Genomic DNA, 27,660 nt, shown 5'->3' with positions numbered 1-27,660 from the left:
TCATCTGAATCAACAAGTTAACTCTAAACACCTGCAAAAGATTCCTGAGGCCTTTAAAACTCCCAGCCTGGTTCATCACTCAAAACCCCAATCATGGGTAAGACTGCCGACCTGACTGCTGTCCAGAAGGCCACTATTGACACCCTCAAGCAAGAGGGTAAGACACAGAAAGAAATTTCTGAACGAATAGGCTGTTCCCAGAGTGCTGTATCAAGGCACCTCAGTGGGAAGTCTGTGGGAAGGAAAAAGTGTGGCAGAAAACGCTGCACAACGAGAAGAGGTGACCGGACCCTGAGGAAGATTGTGGAGAAGGGCCGATTCCAGACCTTGGGGGACCTGCGGAAGCAGTGGACTGAGTCTGGAGTAGAAACATCCAGAGCCACCGTGCACAGGCGTGTGCAGAAAATGGGCTACAGGTGCCGCATTCCCCAGGTCAAGCCACTTTTGAACCAGAAACAGCGACAGAAGCGCCTGACCTGGGCTACAGAGAAGCAGCACTGGACTGTTGCTCAGTGGTCCAAAGTACTTTTTTCAGATGAAAGCAAATTCTGCATGTCATTCGGAAATCAAGGTACCAGAGTCTGGAGGAAGACTGGGGAGAAGGAAATGCCAAAATGCCAGAAGTCCAGTGTCAAGTACCCACAGTCAGTGATGGTCTGGGGTGCCGTGTCAGCTGCTGGTGTTGGTCCACTGTGTTTTATCAAGGGCAGGGTCAATGCAGCTAGCTATCAGGAGATTTTGGAGCACTTCATGCTTCCATCTGCTGAAAAGCTTTATGGAGATGAAGATTTCATTTTTCAGCCACTGGTAAACCACTGGTAAATGGTTTACTGACCATGGTATCACTGTGCTCAATTGGCCTGCCAACTCTCCTGACCTGAACCCCATAGAGAATCTGTGGGATATTGTGAAGAGAACGTTGAGAGACTCAAGACCCAACACTCTGGATGAGCTAAAGGCCGCTATCGAAGCATCCTGGGCCTCCATAAGACCTCAGCAGTGCCACAGGCTGATTGCCTCCATGCCACGCCGCATTGAAGCAGTCATTTCTGCTAAAGGATTCCCGACCAAGTATTGAGTGCATAACTGTACATGATTATTTGAAGGTTGACGTTTTTTGTATTAAAAACACTTTTCTTTTATTGGTCGGATGAAATATGCTAATTTTGTGAGATAGGAATTTTGGGTTTTCATGAGCTGTATGCCAAAATCATCCGTATTAAGACAATAAAAGACCTGAAATATTTCAGTTAGGGTTCAATGAATCTAAAATATATGAATGTTAAATTTTCATCATGACATTATGGAAAATAATGAACTTTATCACAATATGCTAATATTTTGAGAAGGACCTGTACATAGAAAAACAGAGGTGACTTAGATAAATGGTGTGTGAGCACTGAAGAGAGCACTTTGAATTCAACTGACTTGATGAGATGATATACCTGTGTATGATATGGTAATTAAACAAATGATTGTTTTAGAACATCCCAAAACTGCTTCACAACATAAGAATAAATAATAGTAAATACCATGTGCTAGACATTTCAGCATACGTGGCTACTTTCACGCAGAAAACACTACTTTATCATAGCATCAAATTTTCCCACGACTTACCCTCAGCAGTGCAGATTAACACTGTGAGGTGGGAGGAAGGAGCTATGAAGGCCAGGAAGAGCTACCGGAGCTCAGGAGACACAAACAAGGCAGAGTGCACAAAGGCAGTTCAATCTGAAAAGACTCACAAAGAGAGGGATGGCAATTATAAAAGTTTTAATGATGAGAAATTACATGGTTATTTCTTTGACGCTCGGACCTGGGAGGAAAACATGAATGCTGAGAATGACATGAGCTAAGATGATCATTTGTAAGGCTTAGATTTAAATATGTCTTCCCCCTGATCTGACACTGGTGGTGGATTGGCGGCCAGGGAGCGAGGAAGCCAGGAGTAGATGTGAAGGAAGATGGTGGAGGTGGGGTGGAGGAGGAATGAGCTCAGCTGACAAGCGAAGATGAACACGGTAGAAGCTCCTTTAAAAGCAAGGCGTCGGAAGGTGATTGGATGGAGAATCAGACGGACAGGATGCTGATTGGAAGGCCGGGAGACGCACCGAAGAGTCACTGGAAGGTAGAGGCGGTGAAGGTGAGTCTTTCATTCTAAATTTTAGTCAAAACTTAGGCTTCCTTCCATAGTCCAGAAACATGACTCGTTAATTGGTCTCCCTAAATTGCCCTGAGGGTATGCATGGTTGTTTGTCTTGTGTGTTTCTGTGTACCCTGTGATGGACTGGCAACCTTTCCAGGGTGTACCCCGGCTCTGGCCCATGAGCCTATGAAAGAAGCGGGTATGGATGGATGGACGTTTGAGGCAGCAAAGAGTGACAAGAAACAGTTTGGTTTAAATATTCACTCTTTCACTACTGGTACTGTAAGTGTACGGTCACAATACATGATAACAACCATCACATTCTGTGACCGCATTTATTTAACTAATTTATTACCTAAATATGTCAGTGTAAAAAAAAAAAAAAACACATTACAGTGTTAACAAAAAAACAATGTTCTAAAATATTTTAAAGATAATAATGTGCATGTGCACTGTATTTGTTGTCCTCTTATCATTTGAGAGTTGATTTTAGGTAGAATATTTTTTTTAAGTGACATTTTTAACAGACGTTCAGCTTTTCCTTTTTTTCTTTTCTTGCGCCTGTTAATTCCATAATACTTAGGGTATCGTCCTCTGTTCCTCTAAACAAGCAGCACCTATTTAACAGCTTAATACTTTTCCATTCATCCGCGATTTGTGAGCAAAATAAAAATTTTCATCTAATGTCAGAATAAACTTGGAGTTTTCAATAGGAGACTGCTGCAGTTAAATCTATTTCTCCCGCTAAAACATGAGGACATTAGAGGCATTTAGTGACTGGAGGGTTCCTTCTCAACCTCGGGGCCACAGGGGGTCACACCTGCCACTAAAACACGGAATCTTTTTCCTTTTTTTCTTCTTTAAATTAGACATTATTTCTTTGAGCTGCACACATTTCTCCTGACTGCAGAGAGTCCAGAGAAACTCTTGGAACCAAGTTATTGTCTTGGTTGTTTTCCTTTTTCACTATAAAACCTAGATAAGTTAGTTGAACTCAGTTTGAGGAACCTGTCTTAAACCATTTAAGTCTTGTAACTTAAATAATTCAGTTTACAAAATGCTCCACCCACGAGCATTTTTCTTTAGTATGAATTGTTCCGTTGATGGTTATGACATCACAGTGTTTCTTGCCTTTTATGACCCTGTGACAGAATAATTCTTTCCTTCTGGCACTTTCCTTGTGAGAGGCAGACATACTTTATTGCGAGAAAACAAGATAGCTTGCGAAAAAACCGATATAGTTTGCGATTAGTCAATAATCCTAGAGTTTGCTTTACCAACTAGTGCAAACTAAAGAAGCCATGAACGCCTCCATCAGTTCAAAGGCTCGAGCAGTCCCAGTTATTTCTGTGGACAAGATTAAACCATTGATCGAAAACCTTTTGTTGTCCATCTCATTGGATCAGAGCATGAATTTGGCCTTAGGACAACCAGATGGTGACACCAAATCCAAGTTAAAGGAGTTGCTGTTGAACCTCGTTCAGGAATATAGCACTTTTGTTCTGTACAACATCCGCAAAAGACGCATGAGATCTGGAGATGTGGCGGCCGTTGTGGGCAATTCCCTGCTAAAATCATTTGCGGACGTCCTTGAGATTAATGGAAAGACTCACCCTAAGAGCTTTGAGTGTTTCCACGAGTTATTTGTAAAACAGATTAAAGAAAAGGTGAGATCTTCAATCTGCTGCATGGATGATCAAGAAGCTTCTTTTGTCCTGCAAATTGTTGCGGTGAACACAGTGGATTCAATGCTTCCACACGCAATCAAAATGATGAAGGAATTGCTAGTCTGGAAGTGTAAAGAAGATCGCCAGACCGTGGAGCAAAAAGCCATCCAAAATCCACAGAAGGAAGGAAGGAAACGCAGATTTGGGAAGTCTTCTCGTAAGTACCACCATGGACGGTACAGGCTGTTACCGGTCATCCCAGAAGAACCAGAACTTGAGTCCACAGCTGAGGGCACAGATAAGAATAATTGTATTTTTGAGAATCAGGAATCAGAGCTTAAGATGGTCGATGAATTCATCTCTGATGAGATATCAAAAATGACCAAGGTAAGTGATTTTATCTCTAATGAGAAGGACTTAGATCTTAAGATGGTGAATTAATTATCTATGATAAGATTTCAGAAATGACTAAGTTAAATGTTTTATCTCTAAGGAAAAGGAGTCAGAGTTGACTATAATGGAGGAATTTATCTCTGAGGCACTGTCAGAGGTCACAGAAGAGAAAGAGATCTCTGAAAAGCAACGTTTTGAGATCCCAGGGATTTCAGTTGATATTATTCAACCCATTGAAAATCGTTGGTTAGGGGATAGAGCTGCCCCACTATCCATTGCAAAACAGAAAAACAAAAGAGTTGGAGACAGAATTAAGAAAGTCCTTCAAAAATACAGTGAGGGACGACGCAACAGAGTTGCGCCAATACTGTTATCTGTCATTCAAGAGGAACAGGGAGATCATGAGACAGAAGTTACAGCGGTGCAAAACTTCTCAACAGGGCTAAAAGTCATTGATGAGGAGAAAGATTCAGAGGTGGAAAAATCTGTGTCTGAGGAGCAGATTCCTCAAGTAAAGGAGCAGGCTCAAGAGGCTACCACAGAGGTTGTTGAGCCGCTATCACTGGGTTCAGGCTCACAGAAGGAGGAGCAGCAGTCATCCATCATCCTGCTTGTTAATGCGCTTGTTATGCAGGCTGTTACAAAGTCAAATATAAGCTGCCACCACAAACTGTTTCAAGCCATCACCAAAAGGCTGTCTGAGAAAATCTATGCTGAGGTGGAGGAACAAGACTTTCAGAACATCCAAAATCGTCTGAATAAACTCAGCACTAACATATTGAGAATGGCCTCTAAAAACATTGGCTGCTCACCAACAGATGTTCTTTTATTTTTGGGTTTAAACGACTCAAACGTGGATGAGGTGATCGTTTCTGTGTGCAAAAAGGAAATATTGAAGCCAGCCAAGGAACCTAACATCATCAAAAGTTTTTTCTCCTCTGTTGGCAAAGCCTTCCTCAAGCCCTTTAAAAACTTCTGAGGGGCAACAAGGGGGGAAGTTCTGAGGGGCAACAAAGGGGGAAGTTCTGAGGGGCAACAAGGGTGAAAGTTCTGAGGGGCAACAAGGGGGGAAGTTCTGAGGGGCAACAAGGGGGGAAGTTCTGAGGGGCAACAAGGAGGGAAGTTCTGAGGGGCAACAAGGGGGGAAGTTCTGAGGGGCAACAAGGGGGGAAGTTCTGAGGGGCAACAAGGGGGGAAGTTCTGAGGGGCATCAAGGGGGGAAGTTCTGAGGGGCAACAAGGAGGGAAGTTCTGAGGGGCAACAAGGGGGGAAGTTCTGAGGGGACTTACCCTGCTACCCCACGAAGGGAGTCACAATGCTTTAAGGATAATCTGTCATATTTACAGAGGTGTGTGCAGGTTGGTGTGTAGGTATCTCCTTCCTCCTCTCATTCCACAGCAAGTTAGTTCAACTTACCTCCTCTCTTCCCAGGGTGTGACCTGCAGGTGTAACCTCACAGCTGGAGTTCATTAGGGCTTATTAGGAAGAGCAAGTTTCCTGAGGTAGATGGCAGCTTGTTCTGCTCACATCCTTGTTAATCAAGTTCTCTTCTTCTCTGTGTCTAACATTCCTGGCATTCTTGCACTTACCTTTGCTGTTTCACTTCAACAGAAACGTATTTACTTTGTTGATGCTAAAACTGCTTTCTTGTTGTTTGTGGAAGATTCTTCTCAAGAATCTCCTCACTTCTTCTCCGGCCGCCCTCCTGTTACAAGTTCTCCTTTATAACTCATCGCTCACTCAGCAGTCTGTCCACCCTCCAGCATTTCACTGAACCACTACTACAACCGGGACAAAAGGATACAATCACTAACTCCACTATTCCCCAATTTCCTGCCAACCTCAGCATCTGTGGATATACTCACCTCTTCTGCACCACTAAGAAACCATCTCCACTCCTTTTACAACGCATTCTTAACCCATTTCAGTTTTAGATAGTAACCTCTCCTCCTAGTGCCATCCTGGGTTCTTGCTGTAAACCAAGAAGAACCAACTCACTGTGCACATTTACCAATAAACCTTTCAGACTTTCTTTTGGTGTCTGTGATTGTTGACTGCATGACAGTCTGATTCCTAAACTTTCATAGAGGGTTCCTTAAGTTGTTCATAACTATTTGTTACACACAACTGAACATAAAATAATGACATTGTATTCCCTCAGACAAGTAGCACTACATTACACTAGCATTAAGTCTAACTCCATATATATGGACGTCTTCTAAAATGGATGGACTTGGCTCTAACCTGACATTTTGTAGATGACAACTCATATGTCAAGTCAACAATACTCAGTGTATTGAAATCCCTTCAGGCACATACAGTTGAAAATCTAGCCAATGTGAAATCTTCCTTTATGTAAACATAGTGGATAAAATAAAAGGTAACGTGGTAAAGAGCTGCTGCTGCGCCATGCGGTGCATTGTTTACTTTCTGAACCTAGTTATTAAAACACCTCTTAAATTGAGCCCAGTAGGGTACAACGTTCAAAACCAGCAGGGCCAAAGTCACTTTCTATCTTTAAATGAAAAGCTGGAAACAAAAATAAAACAGACACGATAGGTTGACACTAAATGGAACAGCACCTTTCAAATGCTGGAGTGATTACAAAAACCCAGGAAACCTTTAGAAGGAGCTTTGGTGGGACTCCAAACACATATTCCTGTGCTCACATATGAGCAGTAGTGGGTGTCCGACCTTCTTGTTTCACTTTCATGAGATCATTATGGGGCCGTCAGAATAGAAAAAACTATCTGGCACCAAAGTGAAGGAACTACTTAAAATGGTAAAAAAGATGCTCCAGACTGGAAGAAGCAACATTGGCAATGGTCCCTAAAGCTTAGGGAATTAAAGAGACCCAACTTAGGCTCTTTAGAATATTGCTCCACAAAGTCCAAAGCAGGAGTATTGTGCTGATACAAATCATGCCAACAAAGAATGTTGACATGATTGCTGAATGTTACAAATGCCAGAGTATTGTTGGTGAGGGCAGATATAAGGATGCCAGATCATCTCTCTTTCGGCCACTCAGCATCCAGGGCCAGCAGGTGAAGTTTTTTAGATACCTTGGGACAGAAATTGACACCCAGCTGTCTTTGAAAGAGCGCAGAGACTAATTTCTTTTAAAAAAAAGCATAACTTATTTAAGTTAAGACCAGATCTTTAATTTACTCAGCCCCCATTTTTGTGTTTTAGTGTGTTTGATATGTGCATCTTAACTTTTTTATTGTATTTTAAGTACAGGAATGTTGTTTTTTGATCCATGTCAAAGAAAGATTTGTCACCATCTGGAATAGACAAGTTTTTTCTGTTTTATTTTATTCCAGTCTCAAAGCACTTTACAATAAAAAAGTAAGTTCAATCATACAGATTCCAAGTCAAGTCGATTCATTACAATCAGGGCTTGACATTAACTTTTTTTGTTCACCAGCCACTGTGGCTAGTGGTTTTCCTAAGTTACAAGCCACTCCGCATTTTGATCAGCCACAATTTTGTTGTTGAGAATTTGTTTAATATGATTAAAGCTGACTATAGCATGCTAAAGTTTACTTTAACTAGATTTACAACATTTTAAATGTAAATGGCCCTTTTACACAATCATATCGAGACTACATAAAATGTTTACCACTTCGGGTCATTATCAAGTATTCAGCTCAGACAAGGTTCTGTGTAAAGCTCCTTTTACTGTATATGAAAATGTGCAGTGATCAATGGTGCCAGGTCTCGTGAGAGAAAAAAGCAACCAGCTCTATCAAAACAAGCCCAAAAGAAGCACAACCGGCTTTACACCACTGTGTAAAACAGAGGCTGCTTGTAAACAGCATAAATGTATACATTTATTATGGCATAATACAAAAGCAACAGCAAAATTATTATTAACACTTTTACCATAAACATTTTGAATAACTGATCAAAAGAAAAGTGGATTTTGCATACCTAACAGCAAAATGACAATAAACATAGTCAAGAACAAACTTTCTTTAAAGTCTGTTTAAAAGAAAAGGAATGGTGAGCACATATTTTACACTGCGGAATCAGAAGGGAGGCTCCCATCTCAGGTCCTATCCTGTCTTGCAGTGCGCTCTCTTTCTCCCACTCTGTATTCAAATTATTCCCATATTTTCCCCCATTTACTGCATCTCGTTCTGACGCTATCTCCTCACTCGTTTCCCTGTCACTCTGGGCTCTGGCGTGAGTGTGTTCGGGGTGTGCAGTCATCTGGTGGGAGCTATAACCAGAAAACAGCGAGGTGGAAAGGACAAACTATCTACCACTTGTGTTTTGCTTTATTGTGGGAGCTGGGAGATAATCAAGGGGTTTTACTCGGAAAGAATGCCAAGCCCAATCTTAATGTTCAAAAACAAGCCCACAAAACCGCTACCCACCAGATTTGCAATCGACTTCAGAGAAAAACAAGCCCAAAGTCGCTTCTAATAAGTGGACTTGGCAACACTGGCAGTGTACAAAGTAGAAACATTACTTCCACATTACCGCCCCCACCGCTTCACAACTGTGTTCTCTGTCTAAAAAGCGACGTCGGTCATTGAACGGAGCAGAGAGCAAACACTGTACGCAGGCAGTGCTCATGGGAGTTGTAGTGTCGTAGTGTCGCATTTCAACTTGCTTATTATTTCGGATCCCATTTGAGAAAACTACAATTAAAAACTGTATATATAATTCTACCTGCCAAAGTGGCTAGTCGGAGTGGCTGTGTTACCCACCACTGCTAAAATTCACCCGCATTTGGCGGGTCGGCGGGTGTTAATGTCAAGCCCTGATTACAATTGATCTTAGTTATCAAACAATGCAGTCAAGTTCAGCTTCTTAAGATTGCATGGAGTCAGTGACTTGAAGCCTTTACTCCTCCTTGATGAGGATTTAGCGAATGTGGACTGCCGCTTGCATTGTGTTGTTGACTTTGCAGCGTTTGTCCATACTGAGCATGCATGTAGCGACAGTGGAAAGGAAAACTCCCCTTTAATAGGAAGAAACCTCCAGCAGAACCAGGCTTATGGGGTAAGAACACTGTCAAAAACAATGTGTATGTAATGATGGAAAATGTGTGCATATTAGTCAATAGTTGTAAAATCCAAAAGAGGTATTATATATTTTCTCTATAAGAATACAAAATAAAATGTTGCAGCTTCAAGAAATTACAAACACAAAGTTCAAGTTTACAGTTGTGGTTTATTCTTTATGAATACAATATGCTATAACAGTTTGAGAATACGATTTATTTTCTTTGAGAATACGAATTTACATCAGCGACTTGGTGTCACGTGATCTCAGGAATATGGTGGGTGGAGTTATACAATGATGTACAGTAGGTGGCGGTATGCACCTCTGAATTTGTTGCGAACCGCCAGCAGAAGAAGAGAAGAAGAAGAAGAAGCAGCAGCACTACCGCCAAGATGACGGATCAAGAGCATATATTAACGACATTAAACTTTTTAACATTATCTGGCTTTGTACCATAGTTTCTTGGTTCATCAGTTTTTCTCATTTCATACAACAATTATTTTTAACATTGGTTTTTGTTCACTAAATAAATGTACTCAAGAATTTGTATTTTGTATTTGCATTACTTTTTTTTAATCAACAAATTATGCTATTTCAATAAAAGACTAATTTGTTATCAGGTATTAACTTGCTAATAAACAAGGAAGTTTCTGGATTATTGAAAGTTGAAAGGTTTTCTTTTTTTATTTGATCGGCACAGTGCACATTAATGAACAATCATATACAAATTGTACACAAATTGTAAATGTGATAGATCATAGCAAAACTGCTAACTACATCCATAGTCCCAAGACAGACGCAACATGTTAGGGCTTGCGAAATGGGACCTTAGAATGCAGACGAGCAGGCAGTGTGATGGTAAGTGAAAAAGGATTTAATGACAAAAAACAAAAACTCACTCACAGCAGGAAGTAGGAACAAAACAACAAACGGGCAGGCGAGACAGGCATGGCATGATCAGAAAACAAGACTTGAGCATGAAAAAAACCGAATAAAGATAATTGACAGACAGAACAAAACGTGGCTGGAGCAAAAACAGACTCTTGAATACCAACAAACAGAAGCATGATTCAAAAACTGTGAGAACATATAAGAAAAAAACAGAAACCAAACAACCAAAAATCATAACACAACACATACGACAAATACATACATAAAGCACAAATATAACTTTGTTGTGCAGGGATCCTGTAGATCTCCTGGAAAGATGATTCAGTGAAACAAGCTGAAAGAGGTGTGTCATCTAAGGCCTCTGTTACTATAGGGGTAAAGAAAGGAAACTATTTTAGACACTTTTTACTACGAGACCTGTGAGCACACAAAGGAGTGAAGCATATCTGTGAAAGAGGATTCCTCTGTGTCATCCCGTCTTTGGACAACATGAAATTGAGTAAACTGAGTAAGGACATATTTGATATCTAAGCAAACATTTTCATTCACGTTTGTTGATGACTGAATGTTTGTGTGTGGTTGGCTTCTTTGTTCATGTAACTGAGTTCAAAAAACATTTACCTCATAGCACCACAAGTGCTTTCATTGTTTGTTAAATCTACAAATGATTCTACTAACTTTTGGAGCTTAAAGTTTTTACACAAAGTTTTTATTGTTTATATCTATATTTATATCAGTCTTTACTAGCTAGATTAAAGTCACATGTAGCCGCGCAGAGATAGGATTTGCTGCAGCATGTCGCCTCTCCTGGATTAACCTGACAAACTGGTTTTTCGAAGGTGTCTAGGTGTGGGCTCATTGTCCATAACATGAGACCACATTGTGCACTTGAAGTCAGATAAGGAGATAGAGACAAAGAAGAATTTAACCCAAAAAATAAAAAAAATGCTATGAATGTTTGATTGGTTTGACTTAAAAATACATAGTTTCAGGTCAGTTTGGATGTTTCTTGTACAAATCTTTCAATGTGAGAGAGAAATCATTTTTATGAACATGTTGGAAAATCTAAAACCTGAAGAAAACTACAAATTGACAAATCCTCCCATGGCAAACGGTTATTTCTTGATCCTGAAATAGTACAAAATGACCAAAATGAACAGCACCTGTTTTCTGTTTCAGGATCCAAGAGTCAGTTAACGGAGGCAGCTCTGGGATTTGGCCTGGGAGCTGTGGGAGGGTGCATACTGGGTGCTACGGAGGACCCGGTGGATAGGATCCTGTCTGTGATGACTGCAAGTGGTCCACTGAAACCAGTGATAGAGGAAGCTAGGATAATGGGTCCCCTGGGACTGGGAACTCTTATGGGAGCAACAGCACTGACAACAGCGATGACATCAGTAATAGCCGGAGTTATTTTGGCAGCGGTTGTGGCTTCAGTGTTTGTAGCAATGAGGAGCTGCAGCACCTCATATGCAGACTCTGCTGGTTTGTGGGCATCAGCAGGGGTTGCTGGTATTCTTGGCACCACACTCAGTGGAGCTACATTTGGAAAAGTAATCGAATGGATAGTAAAGACCTACGACATGGTGGGACTTCTTTGGGCTTTAGTCCTATTTACTGTACTAAAACCACCACTGAGTGTTTTATTTCAGCTGGTCTGGAACAAGGGAGAGGTCTGTTGTGCTCTAGGACTAGAAGTCATGGCCAGGGATAGGGAAGACATTGAGATTACTGAGTGGCAGCAAAGACAAAGGGTGGCTCTGCAGATAGAGGAGAGGATCTTCTCAATGGAAAATGGAGGCAACACAATGGACAACAAGATGAGATGGTTCACTGAAAAAAAAGAGAGAGAGGAGATAGAGAGGAGGAAATTTGAGAACAAAGAAGCTGAAATTCAACAAAGAACCATCCATGAATGGATCAGTACTGTGTTGGTCAAACATGTCGATTTCTTGGCTTTTTCAGGAATGCCAATGGCAGTAGTTTCCATAGTTACAACAGTGTTGGGATTGTTCGGTTATGGGAGCAATCAAGCAGTGTTTATAGTGCTTCTAGCTTTAGTTGCCCTCATTGCCCTTTTTCTTCTGCAGTTCTCTGACTTTAAGTTCTGGATGTTGTTGGGGTGCATAGGAATGTTTGCAACCTTCATTATTGCCATGCTCACCCTGCATGCAGAGCAGTTGGTTGTTACAACTGCTATGAAGATGAGAAGAGCAGGGCACAATCAGTCCAAAGAACTCATTGGCGCTCAAATGAACTTCCAGTCTTCTTTGGAGGCTGTAAGCACTTCCTTTTTTGGGGCAAAACTGTGTCAGCTGGGCCTGGGGGCCACAGTGGGAGGGACATTAGTTCGCAGAGCAGCTGGGGAGGTAAAGATTATTGTAGGGGCAGCTTCAATGGCAGGAATTTTACTTGCAGGCATAGAAGGTTTAGCCACAGTTCTGGGTAATGGAGGGATGGCGGGTGCCTTGCTAGGAGTAGTTGGAGCAGCAGGGGTGTCAGTTGGTGCAACAGCAGCAGCAGCTACAAGATGGTCCTCATGGTCAGGAACTGTGGGAACAGTGGGAGGGTTGATTTTAGGAGCACTAGGGATGGGAAAATGGCATACTGTCAATATTGGACTGCAGGTTCCTGTGGCCTTTGTGTTTGCGATGTCTAATCCTTTTTAACTAGTGTTAAATGTGTTGTACACAACTAAATAACTACTGTACTACAATAGAAACCGTTACCAATTTCTAAATTGTATGCATTTTCCATGCTTTAGAGGCTTTTATTGTAATAAAGTATATTTAAATACCATTGGTGTGTTACATTTTGTTCATTCTTTATGACTCAGAGTCAATTGAATTTGTGCTTTATTTTTGTTATTTGCCATATTTTGTTATTTCTCACTTTTGAGTGCAACTCTAACCCCAATTTCAGCTGTTTAGAAACTTAGTGGGCCCTTTCAAATTTAAACTACTTAGATCAAGGCTATATAATTTAAGAGCAAATCAAAAACTGACTACAATTTAACAGAATTTCATTTTTATTGTCATTTACTTTGCTTAGTGATTTGTTCGTCCTAAATTAATTTCTGCAAAAAAAAAAAAAAAATGCAAAATCTAAATGGCACATATACAAGGAGTTAAAAAATGTATTTGATAGTTTATGTCAATAGTACCACAATTACAGTTTTGGGTTAAAAGGTTAATGTTGTACAACATTTAATGAATATGCTTGCATGGTCGGGGTGGTAACTGAAATTTGACCAGAGCTGAGTGAATTATACAACTACGGTAAAACAGAAACATTTTCCAGAAAGGTCCATCCATCCGTCCATCCATTGTCTTCTACCTATCCAAAATTTGGGTCACGCTGTCCCATAGGGGAAAGACGTCAGGCTAGAAAGGATTTACAGTTTCTCCTGCAAATTCTCAATCTGACCTGGGTCTCCTCGTAGTGTGATTTCTCTGGATAACCTCCAAGGACAGATTTCCCAGGAGCCATCCTGACCAGATGTCCAAATCAAATCAGCTGACTCCTTTTGATACCGAGGAGCAACAGCTTTTCTTTTCCCTTCAAATGATGAAGCTCCTCAATACGTCAGCGAGAGTCTGAGAGGAACCTCATCTCCACCGCTTGTATTTTGCATTTCAAGACAGTAGGTGGTGGTAGGAACATAGATGGACCACTCAAATCGAGAGGCTTGCCTCTTGGCTCAGATCATTCTTTACCACGGCAGAATTGAGCAATGCTTTGATTATCAAGACTCGACCCATGTCTTCAAATCCCAATCCACTCTGCCAGTACTTGTCAACAAGACAACATACTTGAAATTGTTTTCCAGAAGCATTAAACATTGTGTTTAAACAAACACTCTCAAGAAGATTATTAATGACTGTACATGTTGTGCCAGACTGTATGTTTACATCTATTTTCCATAACACTTGTCACTTTAATGATTACTGCATCATGTGATAAAAGAAGTTGAAGTAAGGGCTGACCGTATCCACATTATGTCTTCTGTTTAAATAAATGGCATCTATCCGAACCACATTAGCTTAAGGAGTATTGCTAAAGATTTGTTTTTAATTATCATTTTAACATTTGCCATAAATGCTGAAAAATACATGTTTTACAGTTTTAAATATCTTTGACACATTGTGAAAGCACATTTGGTGTTTTAATTTTAAGTTTATGTAGCAGATGTATTTTCCTGAGCAGAAAACACTACTGTCTGGTAAACAGATCCTTTTCACACAACCAGTGCAGCTTGTGTCCACAAGGGGCATCATTCCAGCAGGAAAGTTCTGGCCTTCCATTATTCATCTCTACGCAGTCGTCTTTTCTGTTAGCACCATCAAGGTCAGGCTGCCCGCTCAGCCAAAATCTAAAGCACGGTAAAAATTTAGGAGGTTAAATCATTAAAAATCAATTGAACTAAACAGTTTGTGTCTCTAACCGTAAAGATTACAATAGGCGTTTAAAATGACAAAATCTGTTTTTCTTTACTCAAAAAAGGACTCATTATCTATCTATCTATCTATCTATCTATCTATCTATCTATCTATCTATCTATCTATCTATCTATCTATCTATCTATCTATCTATCTATCTATCTATCTATCTATCTATCTATCTATCTATCTATCTATCTATCTATCTATCTATCTATCTATCTATCTATCTATCTATCTATCTATCTATCTATCTATCTATCTATCTATCTATCCATCCATCCATCCATCCATCCATCCATCCATCCATCCATCCATCCATCCATCCATCCATCCATCCATCCATCCATCCATCCATCCATCCATCCATCTATCTATCTATCTATCTATCTATCTATCTATCTATCTATCTATCTATCTGTTTTATTTCTATCATCTTATTTAATGCCTTGTATGTATGCATTACACAAGGTAATAATGATTTATTCCAGGGTTCAAACTTAGTTATCTTCAGTGTTGAACAAAATAAATAGCAATTTCATTTACTGTTTTAAAAGTTGATTGTGTGCAAAAGTTTCTTTTACAAATTTGATGTCTAAAGTTTCTCAAAAGGCCTTACGATTTTTCCAGTCCTGATCCATCCACCCACTGAAACGTCTCATCTCTGCCATGCAGTCCAATCCAGAACTGGAGAGGCTTACTCCCATTCAGATGATATATGGCAATCTGGCAAGAATAATCTAAGTATTAAAATGACCTGAAAAAAACTCCTGCAGTGCCAAAAACAACTTGCTTAAACACAAAGACCGAACCTGTTCCTGTATGCTGTTAATAACCACCAGGTCAGCACCCTGACTCTGGCAGTGTTTTCGGCTGTCCTCCCATGTATTAATCTCTGTGGAGAGGAAGTAACACCTGAAGTTTATCTCCCTCCACCCAGGAAGACACAGCTGAGGTGAGACGGAGCCATTCAACTCTGAAAAAACAATTAAACACAAACATATTAAGCACTGGGAGTTTGAGGTGTAAAGCTATTTGTTAGATTTACTGCTATAAATCTATTTATTAATTTGGCAGCAAATATACTAGTGCACACAACAGCAAAACATCTGCAAGAAGTAACAAAAACTAGAAAACAAGTTAAAAAAAAAAATGAGATAATTGCAAATGTATAAATGGCTGGGGCTCACTTACTCATCAGCTTTTATTTGACAAACGTCATGGTTACTAATGTTTTGAAATTTGTGATTTCATCAGAGTTGTGTCATTTTTTCTTTCTACTGAAAAAAATGACTCAACTTTACTGGAATCTTGTTAAATTTTCAGCCTAAGTTTACGCAACTGCAATAAAAGCTCAATTAGTCCAATTTTTTTCACACATCTTTAACCTTGCATGCCAGTAAATGTGATAGGTGCTGAGAAATAGATATTTTTATCTTTCATAGAGTCCATTGTCAAGAAATGTGTGGCTGTAAATAGACCACAGAAGTTGCAGAGGTGAGACAAAGAAAACCTGCTTATCTTTTGTTGACAGAATAGGTTAGAGTATTTTCTAGAAGTTGTCAACATCGCAACACAAAGCAAATGAAAGCCATGTTGTCCCGATTGGTCACAACAAGTAGCCACTGCAACACACTGAGGAAACATTTTATGTTGCTCAGCTCTAAAAGCTATTCAGTTATATTCAGAAATAATAGGCAAGTATGTGTTGTTTGTTTTTATTAATTTAATTAGTATTAAGTTAATGTATTTGTATTGTAACCAGTGACTCAGAAAGTTCTCTGGGATAACATCTTTATTATCTCACCTGTCAGTTTCATTGTCAGTCTGTCTCTCTCCTGCTCCACAAGCTTTATTTGTTCCAGGAGTTTACTGTTCATGTTTTCAAGCAGGAGTCTGTCTCTTTTCAAGGCACGGATGCTTTCCAGGAACATTTTGCACTGACCAGGCTTCATTTGCTCAAAGTCTGTTTCTTCCTCCTTCTTGGGGTTTTCGCCACCAAAGTCGGTTGTGTTGCAAATTGAGGTGACTGCAATCTTGCTTGAGTATACTGAGAAAAAAATGAATAATAATAATTTGTTATGCTTTTTTTTTTACCTACACACTAAAAAAAACAAAAGGTGACACTCACATGTAAGACGTAGCGACAAATTCAGAGTGGCTTGTATGATACATAGCACTCCGATGGTGAGGAAAAGCAAAAAATAGAATCTTCTCTCTGCAAATCAAATAACAAATATTTAAAGGGATAGGCTAAAAACAAAACATGTTCATAATAGTCTGTGTTACCTGATAAATTTGTTTCCCCATTCAGTCTATCTGTATGCCTTGGCTGCTCATTAACATAGTCACTCATCCCTGGTGCGTATATTGTCCTGACTGCATCAACAGTTAGAAGTGAACTTGTCCTCCCACCACTGATGCATACCTTCTTAAAAATTGAGGAAATACAAAATTAGAAGTTGTAAGAAAGGAGGCGAATCAACTCAAGCGAAAAAGATACATATAACCCGCATGATGTTGTTTTGTCAACTTGTTGCTTCTTTGTGCTGAGGTTTTTTGCAATCTCAAACTGTATCCTGCTAAGGATAAAGTGTGAAATATGATTTTTTTCCCCTCTACTTACCTAATGTGGCCTCTTTTCTCATCTAACAAGGGCAGCGCCTGTGAGTGGGCAGCAAAGCCTCGGTGACCCGTCTCCCTTGTCTTGTGTCATGATGTATGTTTGGATGGGTTGTACTGGAATTCTAATTTCCCCTCGGGGATCAATAAAGTATCTTTGAATTGAATTGAATTGAATAATTTGTAACATTTAAGTATGAGCATTTTAAAACGTTGCTGTGCTTTTTAATATAAAACCAAAGCTTTCAGACAGACAGATAGATTTCATGCAGTGACAGATCTCTGCATGATAAAAACGAGAGTTCAAACTGAGCATTGCAATGGGAAAGAAAGTGGATTAAAACGACCTTGAACATGAAATGGTTGTTGATGCCAGAAGAGCTGGACAGTGTATTTCAGAAACTACTGGGGTGTTCCCACACATCATTTTCTGTGGTTTCCAGATAATGGACCACACAAGAAAACATTTAGCATAAAAAAAATGTTGCATCAGTTGTGTGGATGGAAATACCCTCAGAAGGATAGAAAGTCCACCATAGGTCAAATTAATAATTCTTCCACCCAAGGTAGGCAGGATACTATATCCAAAAGTACAGCATTTTTAGCAGCACTCAGTCCTAAAGAAGAAGGGCGGCAGCAACAGAACCACACACCAGATGCCACTTCCTTCTGCAAAAAGCAGGAAACCGATGCTGCAATCTGCCCAGGCTCAACAAAACTCGACAATAACCCTTTTGAAATGTGTATACTAGACCCAGTCTTGATTTAATAAAGTCAGTCACACAATTCGGATTCATTCTTGAGATATCTTTTTTGTGAAGCAAAACTCCCCTGGCACATGCAGGCAAGCACCTTCTCTATATGGTTTGCATGAAATACCAAGACAGGACACATGGGAAAAAAAGAAACATGTTTCGTGGTCCAATGAGTCCAATGAGGAATGTCAGGTTTAAACAACCTAAAATACTTATAACATCACAAAAAGAAGAGAGAGACAAAGAATTAGTTATTTACTCGCTGCGAGGAGAACGAACAAGATGTGTTCAGTTCAAATCTCATACCGCTCTGAAAAACATCTGTCCGCACCTCTCTTTTTATTATCATTCGGGGGTCCTTAGTTACAAAGAACGTCATTCTCTAAGGATGGGAAACAACAGCTGCATCATAAACAGGTCATAAACAGCATTATCTTTTAACAACACACTTCCACAGTCTCCTCCAATCTTAGGATCAGTGCATCTTCCTTCAGCGCAATCAGCCTTCATCTTTATGACCTCCTCAACTGCGGCTGCTTCCTTCTCAGCTCCATTTATGACCTTTGCCTACAGACAACTCACACATCCTTTGCTCACACAAACATCATGAAAGGTTATAAGATCAAATAGTCAAGTTAAAGAATAGGAGAAAATATAAGATAAATCTATATTCAATTATTCCAACAAGGAATGCCCCTCCCGTTATGAACCCGAGTAGTGTTTTGTTTATAGGACTTCTGTGCTTGTCGTGGATTGTCCATAACTAACACCATGTTCAAGCATAAGGGTGTTCATATGGAGGAGATGGGGGAGAGGTACACCACCAACACTGTTTACAGTTGGGAAGGTGTGCTGTTGACCTCAACTCGGGACGTTGTGGGTTGGTAGGCGGAGTACGTCGAAGACCTGCTCTATCCCACCGGCACGTCTTCCACTGAGAAAGCGGAGCCAGGGGACCTTGGGGCGGGCTCTCCAATCTCTGGTGCTGAGGTCACTGAGGTGATTAGAAAGCTCCTCGGTTGTAAGGCCCTGGGGGTGGATGAGATGCACCTGGAGTTCCTTAAGGCTCTGGATGTTGTAGGGTTGTGTTGGTTAATGTGACTCTGCAGCATTACGTGGACATCGGGGGCAGTTCCACTGGACTGGCAGACCAGGGTGGTGGTGCCCCTATTCAAAAAGTGGGACCGTAGACTGTGTTCCAACTATAGGGGAGTCACACTCTTAAGCCTCCCTGGTAATGTCTAAACGAGTCTCTAATGGCCTCTATAGCCTCTTACTGCTACTAATGAGATGTGACTGGACAGGAGATCCACATCATGAGTGTACAGACAACAAACCCACAGAAACAATAAGATGCTAAAAGGTCAAAAAGGACCAAACTGTCTGAAGAATGTCTCTGAGGCCTTGTTGAATGCTCAGAAGAATAAACGTGGTTATATGGGAAATTGCAAGAGTCCTAAATAGGAAATTAGCCAATCGTCAAACTGTGATGTTGTCACATTAGGCATTTGCTGATGATTTAAATGTGAATTTAACGCTTCTTTGGGGCAAAAACATCTTTGCCTTAAAACCTGCTCTAATTTAAAAGCCTCTTCCTCGTTGCGATACATAGAGTTTTTATAAAATACTTCTACTCCTTCTTATCATTCTCTTATTGCGGATATATGATTTTTAGGATGTCTAAAAGAGGAAGAAAAAACAAAGAACTCTATTGCACCATGGCATAATACATAACACAGATTTCTTGCCCATTGTCATCATTGCAGTTAAAAGGTAAGATGGTGAGAGCTGTTCGTGAAGAGGTAGCTGAGATCAGCATTGATTATGTAAATCAACCCGATGCATCCACCAGAAGTCAACCCAATTTAGAAACCGGGGGAAATCATGCTGCACCGGGTAATTCAAAGGGTTCAGAATAACCTAATCAGCATTATTGTGTAAAGAATGTTTCTTTACTGGACCAATTATGATAAACCAATTTAATTTTGCTGCTGTTTACGTTTGCCCTTTATGGGTATGTCAGATTTGAATGAAAGTATTTACATTGATCAGGGGAAAACTTGCCTGTATTAAGCTGCAACGCATGAGTTTAACTGCCATTGTATCTTTCTTTAATTATCCAGGGAGGAAATCATTCCGACTGGTTGCTATTGGCTTTGGGCTCCTGTGTATCCTACAAGCTGCTCTCAACATTTCCCTGCGTCTGACACTCTGTGAGTTTCAAACCTTTTGCTGTGAGACCCTACACTAAACCTTACAATTCAGTTTTATTAGGCTCACTTCTTAGATTTAAGTACATCAAACTTAAATTTTTTAAGGGAAACCTGAACCTGAGGGAAACATTAACAAGAAGCAAAGCTATGAATATAGCTGGAAAAACCAGTTGTCAGTTGTGTTCTAGTTGATAGAAAAATTCATGGGCAAGTCATTTCCAAACTTTTGTAGTTTTGATCATTTTTACTTGACATTTTTGGGTAAAAGCCATCTCTAAAGAGACGTTTTTGTACTGCCCATTCATCAGTTCAACCCATTTTTGCAACCTATAATTCCGAATACTTTATATATTTAAATACAGTTGGTGGAAACACACATAGCTCTTTTTAAGTGTTACTTGGGTTTGATTAGGAGTCATTGCATTCATATTTCAGAATCAGGCATGATCTACTATAAATGTAAACTCTATGTCACTTGAATCTTCAGAAAATGATGTTCAATCAGATTAAACTATTGTATATGTTCTGCACAATGGAGCAGTGGTTAGCATGGTTGTCTTGCAACAAAAAGGTCCTGGGTTTAATTTGTTGCTCTAAATTGCTCTAAATTGTGTGTGTGTGTGTGTGTGTGTGTGTGTGTGTGTGTGTGTGTGTGTGTGTGTGTGTGTGTGTGTGTGTGTGTGTGTGTGTGTGTGTGGGCTTGTATAAACATAGATATATATATACCAATTAATCTTTTGCTCACATCTCCTTTACAATGTCCAAACTAGCACCAAATATATGTTAATTTTAGGTTTACCTGTGTGGTGAAATGTTTCTTCACACAAAATATTTTTCTGTTTACAATTCTCTGTTTTTTGACATACATTTCAGGATGTTAAGATTCATTAACTTGTAAAACCTTTATAATGTTAAATAACTTGCAACACAGTAGAAGAAAGAGCATGGGACTTCCTGTTAGCTCATCCTTATTTATATCCTAAAAATGAGTCACAACCCCCCACATGTGACCACACATATATTGACATTTACATGAAACCACAATGACAGGCTTGTTTTCAAAGTGTGGATGACTTTTTCTACTCTCCCAGACAAACAACCCCCAGTAGAAGAAATCATTTGCAGAAATGAGACTGATGATATGTACAACCTGAGGCAACAAATTAGTAAGTCTGAGGATGATGAGATGTGTCGTAACAAATAATGTGACAACTCTGTCTACAAAGTTTCAAAATGGTGCTACAAACACAAGCAAAGAGCACATCACTGTTACTTATTGCCACTTGCCTTCAAGTGGTCGAGGTTTTTCAAAAATGTTAAGCCTAAGAGTTTTCAGTAACAAATTAGGTTGCAAACTGTAACTTTATAAGATGTTAAAAACCTTTATTTCCACAACAGAGCAGTATCTCCAGAGAGGATGGCTGTATTTCCAGGACAGTTTGTATTATATTTCTTCCACCAAGAAAACCTGGCAAGAGAGTAGAGAGTTCTGTCTGCAACAAGATGCTAATTTAGTGATTATAAACACCAAAGAGGAACAGGTAAATGTCTTTCAACTTAAAATAAAATTATTACCAAGCAAAAAAAAAAAAAGCAGAATACAGAGAATGCCAAATAATCTCCATTTTCTGTGTAAGAACTTTACAAGACAGTTTGAGAGGTTCACCTGGATTGGACTGCGTAATCTATCTATGACAGGGGAGTGGACATGGGTGGATGGAGCCCCGCTGACCAACAGGTTTTTACTTTTCTTGTTTTAACATTGTTAAAATCTGTAAGGGTTTTGAGGGGGTGGGCACCTATCTCCAGGATAAAGAGCCATATACATGCATACAATGTAGAGAGACTAGTTTACCTAACATGCATAGTTTTAGCTGGTGGAAGGAAGCAGAAGTACGCAGAGGGAATATGCATTCAGACAGAGACCCAGGCCGGGACTCAAACCCAGGACATTCCTGATGCAAGCCAACAGTACTAACACTGTTAACAGCCCCTTAATCTGAAACCCAATGTGTTCAGATTATTCACTGTTAATTCTGTAAAAGTAAATTTGATGGAATCTGTTGATTTTCTAACATTACTGCGCCAGTCTGTTCACTTTACCTAAAAGATTTTCTTGTCTCTGATGTTGTCATGTTTTATCTTCTTTGGTTTCAGCTATTGGGGCCCTGGAGAACCAAATAATCTTGCAGGAACTAATGAAAATTGTGTGGAGGTACGGTTTTTTGAGCTTGAAAACAGCTGGAATGATATACCCTGTGACCGTGAAAATTTTTGGATCTGTGAGAAAGATGCAGCTTTTTAAATAAAACCAAGCAAAATCCCAGAAAGTGAAATGGAAATGAATGGAAAGCAGGTTTCAAAGTCTTGTGGATCTATTGCAATTTGAACTTACTCTGAGCATTGTGTAATTTGAATTATGCATCAGTCATTTTAAAATTGAAAGCGATTGCTATAATAGCACTCATTTTCTGTAAATTTGTGTAACTAAATCATGAAATAAAAATACAATAACCAGTGAAACAGAAGAAATCAATTTCTTCCTAATCAAGTAAAACTTAAATTTTTACTGAAATATAGGCAAAGTCTGTTAACTAACTGTTTGTAGAATGAGCACAAAGTTCATTTGAGTGGATACTATTCAAAAAGCAGAAATTAAGTTTTACAGTTTAAACAGCAGGGGGCGCACACAAGCAACAAGATCTCTAACCAGACAGCGAATCAACACCACATCAGTAACACATTTTTCTTTGCATACCGGTTCAACATCAATATATGCTTTTTAATTAACTACTCATCTAAATTAGTTTCTTTATGTGATCATTTCTTAATCGCACTTATGCAGTCTTTTTTGTAATCTCATTACAGTGTTTCTTTTTTGTATAAAGTCCATCGTCCTTTTTTATTCTTGCAATAAGAATCAAACAGATCTACAGTATATTAAGTGGATAACGTATACAACTTACATGAAATTGATCATTCATTAACAGGTGAGATAAACTGGAATACATTTTCAGCATCATTTAAACTGAAAATGTTTAAACCGGATTAAGATGTTCTTCCTGTAACACAGGGTACAAAGACTGTGTTTACTTCTCATGAAATGGATGAGGAGAGTACTAGGAGAGTACCCTTTTTACTACAGTAACGGCATACCTGGACACTGCCCTGACTGTCAATGCTGAAAGCACTGGGAATCAATAAAGATTTCAAAAGTTCAATTGATAGATATATGGAGGGAAATAAACCCTGTTGATAAACATTATACATGGTCTAACAAGTCTTGCACTTTAATGTCTTGTATGGATTACTGGTTAATATCTGATTCTTTAGAAGAAATGAACATTACTACCAATATATTATCAACTCCACTAACTGATAATAAAGCTTTATCTTTGACTGTCTCTTTTGGTTTTAGTAACACTCCTACATTTAAATGTTCATATTGGAAACTCAATAACTCCGCTCTTAAAAGTGAGCGAGTAATCAATAAAGTGAAATCCTTAGTAAACCACTTCTGGCCTTAAGACGATAACAGTTTCTCTAAGAATTGGAAGAATTCTTGGAGAATTCTTCCAATTCTTTAAATTTGAAGTTACAAAATTTGGATCGTAATTTTCCAAATCCAAAAAAGCTGAAGAAATAAATGTAATATCTAGAATAACCAAGATTACTAAAATTTATCTGAAGATGATTTAAAGCATTTAGCCATAAAATTCAATTCAGTTTTATTTATATATCGCAAATTCACAACACATGTCATCTCAAGGCACTTCACAAAGTCAATTCAATAGAATCATACAGATTTCAAGTCAGGTACATACATTGCAATTAATTCTAACTATCAAACAGTGCAGTCAGATTCAGTTATTTATTCAAATTAGTTAAAAGGTTTTTCTACCTAAGGAAACCCAGCAGATTGCATCCAGTCAGTGACTTGCAGCATTCCCTCCTCCCGGATGAGCATGTAGAGACAGTGGACAGTCACTGGCATTGACTTTGCAGCAATCCCTCATACTGAGCATGCATGTACCGACAGTGGAGAGGAAAACTCCCTTTTAACAGGAAGAAACCTCCAGCAGAACCAGGCTCAGTGTGAGCGGCCATCTGCCACGACCGACTGGGGGTTTGAGGGAACAGAGCAGAGACACAAAGACAACAAAGAAGCACTGATCCAGGAGTACTTTCTATGGGAAGGAAAAGTAAATGTTAATGAATGTAGCTCCTTTTGTCATTTCACCTAGAAAGAAAGAACAGATAAACTCTGAGCCAGTTTTCAAGGTTAGAGTTTTAAAGAGCGCACCTATAATTAGTTACAGTAAAAGCTCAGTCAATTTCCATGTCTAGGAGAGAGAAAGGGTTAAACACTAAAAGACAGGGCCATGTGGATCATTGGTAGAGGGTGAGAGAGACATTAAGGACATCCTTCAATCAAACGAGGTGTGAAAATTTTGACAGGTGGGGGGACTTCCGGTGGCTGGGACATCCGAGGGCGGGACTTCCGGTGGCTGGGCCTTCCTGTGACGTAACCGGATATCATCATTAATCGGATGTTGTCATTAGCCGGATATCATCATTAATCGGATGTTGTCATTAACCGGAAGTTGTCATTACAAGGAAGCGAATCTTTCTAATTGTATGTTTTTAGATGTTTTTTACATCTAAAAACAAAACATGTTGTTTCTCCACTTTAAAGGAACAGTCAATTTAATGCAGGCACATCACACAAAATTCTGATAAAAAGAGAGAACCTGACAGAATTGTAAATTAATTTTGTTTTAACACAGGGGGTTATTTAGATGCTATTTAGAAAAGAAGGATGAATTGGCTTCTGTTGTAGAGATGATCTAAAACAGAGAAACCAAAGAACTGAAAAAAATTGTTATGAGCGCTCAGTATCCTGTTTCCAAATTAAAAATGGATTCTACAGCTAAAAGACTTTGTTTGGAATCATGAGAGACTCCATTTGGTAAAATGGATGATAATTTTACTTACCTTAAGCTTTTCTTTTTTTCATCTTAGAGCAATAGTTATTGATGATTTAGAGAAAACAGTTTTCTCCTCATTCCACGTGGGAGCCAGAGGTTCTAACCAGTATGTCTATGTAAAACGTAACAAGAAACTGAAAAAATAAAAAATAAAGGTTATAAAATCCTCAGACATGTCATTGTTTATTGAATTGAAGCAGACAATGTGTGTATTGTCTCAGACAGTCTTCACACCAACTGTAGTCAAAAGTAATTAAGAGGAAAATAGCACTTTCCTGGCTATAAGTCTGGAGCATTGTCTGACAATACACATCCACTGTTTAATGAATTAACGCGTCTGCGCTGTTGCTGAGGTGTCTCGGGGGGTATGGCCAAGGGGCGTAACTAAGCGCGCTGAAGGTGGTGTAGTCAGTCATCCCTGGTTCTATCGAGAGATACAGCGCAATCTTTACTGGGAGATCGGCTTCAAATCTGGTAGCTAAAAGTTTATTTTTAACCAGTTACACTGAAATATTTTTAGAACACTTGTAAGGAGAAGCTGAAAAAAAAAATGTCGGAAAATATTTCAGGAAACGAAGAAGGTGAACATTCTGCTTCTATCGAAAGATACAACGCAATCTTCAGTAGTAAGTATTCATCTTTAAGAATTCTTTAAGTGCTTGTGAATGCTCGTTGGATAATAATAATGTTTAACTTATATTCTTTAGAACCCACGATTGATGAGCTGGATGGTATCGTTTTTACACAGTCTGACTATGGTAATTATTAACTGCAACAACAACATCTAGTTTAGTCAACTGGGGAATGCTATTTTGTGATTTAAAAAATAAATGAGATAAATTCTACTTACAGATTTAACAAGAGACGTATTCCTGAACGTTGGAGAGGTCAGCGTTTGTAACCGTCTGCCTCCGAAAAAATCAAAGTTGAGACGGAAACTTGTCTTTAAAAAAGACAATCCGATCCCAGCTAAACATGAAATAGAGGGCGAAACCATTCATGTACCACAGTCACCTGACCGTGCGCCGGAAAAATTAACAGCTCCGGAAGAGGAGAGTAAGTAAAAAAATAAATATATATATATATATATATATATATATATATATATATATATATATATTTCTAAGCATATGTTTTCACAGGTCTATGCGATATTGCAGACTTGTTTTAACCCCTGATAAAATATTTTACAGATATATCGAATGATTATATAATATAATAATCCAGAACCCAAGCCTGGATAACATTCAGCAGAACTGTAGCAATTCAGTGCAGGAAGAGTTGGAACCGCCCGGAACCGTTCAAATACCCCGTGTACGGAGTAAGTTATAGTTATATTCAAATCTTCACAGAAACAAGATTTTTTTTTTCAAAAGACCTGCATTGTAAGGTAACTTTATTTTGTTTCACAGAATATCTTAAATTGAGGAAAAGACGGCGACTCTGTGCTCTTTATACCAGGGCAAGGTTTGTTAAAGGTTTATTGAATGGTAAGTTTAATTCTTCTTATACTCATTTACCTACTGAATTAATTCGCATATTTCATTAATTTATTTTTTTCTTTATCTTTCCAGAGGCAACGTTGATGGTGGAGCAGATTTCATTGAGACCTGGACAGCAACAGCGCACACAGAGAGTTCCTCTATCCTTACGTGACTGTTGTAATAAAGCATCATGTTTAACGCTTCTGGCAGCATGTCAGACATTGTTAGTGAAACATTGCGCTGATATCAAGGTAATTTAAACTGATCCCTGGGTCTTCTTCTTCTGATACTCATGTTAATATGGAAAGCCAGATCACACATGCGCTGAATGAGATAAGGAATGTTGTTGCTCATCTTAATGAAAGTCCTATTAATGCTGATGTAGCAGATAACATCGGGTTAAATGCATCTCCTGCTAACAGTGAAAATGTAATAAATCAAAATCTGTACGGTGACTTTTTTAGCTTATTAGAACAGGCTGTTGAAGATTTAAATAGAACACCATCTCCATCCAGCATTCAGCAAAAAGAATCAGCTGACTTACAAATTCCTTCAACGTCACACGCCGCTGATTATACTGGGCAGCATGGCGGTAATTTCAATCCAGAGGTTGCAGTCAACCCTGATCAGATTGAGGGAGATCCTCCTGTGACTGTTGAACGTGAACGTTTTAATAACATTGAAATAAGGAGACCTTTTACCATCCCGCCTCCCTGCCCTGGTCATGTTCCTGATCTTGCTACAATCTATATAAACATCATGCATATTCTCACTGAATTAGCCGATACTGCAAGATCTTTAGCCAGACGTAACGATGTTGTGCAGCTAGAATTAGTCGGGGAAAATCTGAACCGTAACGTCAAGGTTACCATTAACGATGATGGGAATATGATTCTGCCTGCTTTTGAGGATTTTCTGGATGAGTTAGTACAGTCCAACGCTGAAATGCCTGCAGAAAATAACCTGGAATTTGTTCTACAGGTAGTTAATGACCCTGCAGGAGGGTCAAAACGTAAGGTTAAAGGAACGTTAGACTGTGAACTGAT

At 39.2% G+C, this 27,660-nt stretch overlaps 4 protein-coding genes and 2 long non-coding RNA genes across 6 annotated transcripts; 5 read left to right on the top strand and 1 right to left on the bottom strand.

Annotated features, from left to right (window-relative positions):
• Positions 1-1,988: 1,988 nt before the first annotated feature.
• Positions 1,989-5,227, top strand: LOC124868899. Its single transcript, XM_047366536.1, has 2 exons — positions 1,989-4,200; positions 4,307-5,227. The coding sequence occupies exons 1-2, from the start codon at positions 3,448-3,450 to the stop codon at positions 5,183-5,185; spliced, it is 1,632 nt and encodes a 543-aa protein (XP_047222492.1). The 5' UTR covers positions 1,989-3,447; the 3' UTR covers positions 5,186-5,227.
• Positions 5,228-5,455: 228 nt separating this feature from the next.
• Positions 5,456-8,549, top strand: LOC124868859. Its single transcript, XR_007038409.1, has 2 exons — positions 5,456-5,554; positions 5,638-8,549. It is a non-coding gene; the product is annotated as an uncharacterized LOC124868859 (long non-coding RNA).
• A 1,672-nt stretch (positions 8,550-10,221) lies between these two features.
• On the top strand, positions 10,222-12,912 carry LOC124867930. Its single transcript, XM_047364636.1, has 2 exons — positions 10,222-10,621; positions 11,293-12,912. Exons 1-2 carry the CDS (start codon positions 10,603-10,605, stop codon positions 12,780-12,782), a joined length of 1,509 nt encoding a protein of 502 aa, XP_047220592.1. The 5' UTR covers positions 10,222-10,602; the 3' UTR covers positions 12,783-12,912.
• A 136-nt stretch (positions 12,913-13,048) lies between these two features.
• LOC124867931 (CD209 antigen-like protein E) lies at positions 13,049-17,172 on the bottom strand. Its single transcript, XM_047364637.1, has 6 exons — positions 16,842-17,172; positions 16,684-16,770; positions 16,360-16,602; positions 15,365-15,528; positions 15,172-15,278; positions 13,049-14,485 (listed from the first exon to the last, which is right to left on the bottom strand). The coding sequence occupies exons 1-6, from the start codon at positions 16,906-16,908 to the stop codon at positions 14,326-14,328; spliced, it is 828 nt and encodes a 275-aa protein (XP_047220593.1). The 5' UTR covers positions 16,909-17,172; the 3' UTR covers positions 13,049-14,325.
• Positions 17,173-19,672: 2,500 nt separating this feature from the next.
• Positions 19,673-22,665, top strand: LOC124868842 (CD209 antigen-like protein E). Its single transcript, XM_047366471.1, has 6 exons — positions 19,673-19,825; positions 20,053-20,142; positions 21,234-21,308; positions 21,541-21,683; positions 21,780-21,880; positions 22,300-22,665. Exons 1-6 carry the CDS (start codon positions 19,708-19,710, stop codon positions 22,445-22,447), a joined length of 675 nt encoding a protein of 224 aa, XP_047222427.1. The 5' UTR covers positions 19,673-19,707; the 3' UTR covers positions 22,448-22,665.
• Positions 22,666-26,565: 3,900 nt separating this feature from the next.
• Positions 26,566-27,069, top strand: LOC124868103. The gene is made up of 2 exons (XR_007038241.1): positions 26,566-26,620; positions 26,705-27,069. It is a non-coding gene; the product is annotated as an uncharacterized LOC124868103 (long non-coding RNA).
• Positions 27,070-27,660: the final 591 nt, after the last annotated feature.

The sequence above is a fragment of the Girardinichthys multiradiatus genome, chromosome 5 (assembly GCF_021462225.1).
Source record: "Girardinichthys multiradiatus isolate DD_20200921_A chromosome 5, DD_fGirMul_XY1, whole genome shotgun sequence".
Taxonomy (NCBI): Eukaryota; Metazoa; Chordata; class Actinopteri; order Cyprinodontiformes; family Goodeidae; genus Girardinichthys; species Girardinichthys multiradiatus.
Note: the sequence above shows the minus strand (reverse complement) of the source record. Positions and strands in the feature narration are given on the sequence as shown.

Bases quoted from the DNA above. Each gene is read 5' to 3' on its own strand.
- LOC124868842 (XM_047366471.1), top strand. From the start codon at position 19,708: ATGGTGAGAGCTGTTCGTGAAGAGGTAGCTGAGATCAGCATTGATTAT. The intron at 19,826-20,052 runs GTAATTCAAAGG...TTAATTATCCAG, and splicing joins GGGAAATCATGCTGCACCGG to GGAGGAAATCATTCCGACTG. The intron at 21,881-22,299 runs GTTTTTACTTTT...CTTTGGTTTCAG, and splicing joins GGAGCCCCGCTGACCAACAG to CTATTGGGGCCCTGGAGAAC.
- LOC124868899 (XM_047366536.1), top strand. From the start codon at position 3,448: ATGAACGCCTCCATCAGTTCAAAGGCTCGAGCAGTCCCAGTTATTTCT. The intron at 4,201-4,306 runs GTAAGTGATTTT...TTTATCTCTAAG, and splicing joins AGATATCAAAAATGACCAAG to GAAAAGGAGTCAGAGTTGAC.
- LOC124867931 (XM_047364637.1), bottom strand. From the start codon at position 16,908: ATGAGTGACTATGTTAATGAGCAGCCAAGGCATACAGATAGACTGAAT. The intron at 16,603-16,683 runs GTGAGTGTCACC...TTTTTTTCTCAG, and splicing joins TTTGTCGCTACGTCTTACAT to TATACTCAAGCAAGATTGCA. The intron at 15,529-16,359 runs GTGAGATAATAA...TTGTTTTTTCAG, and splicing joins ACTGACAATGAAACTGACAG to AGTTGAATGGCTCCGTCTCA.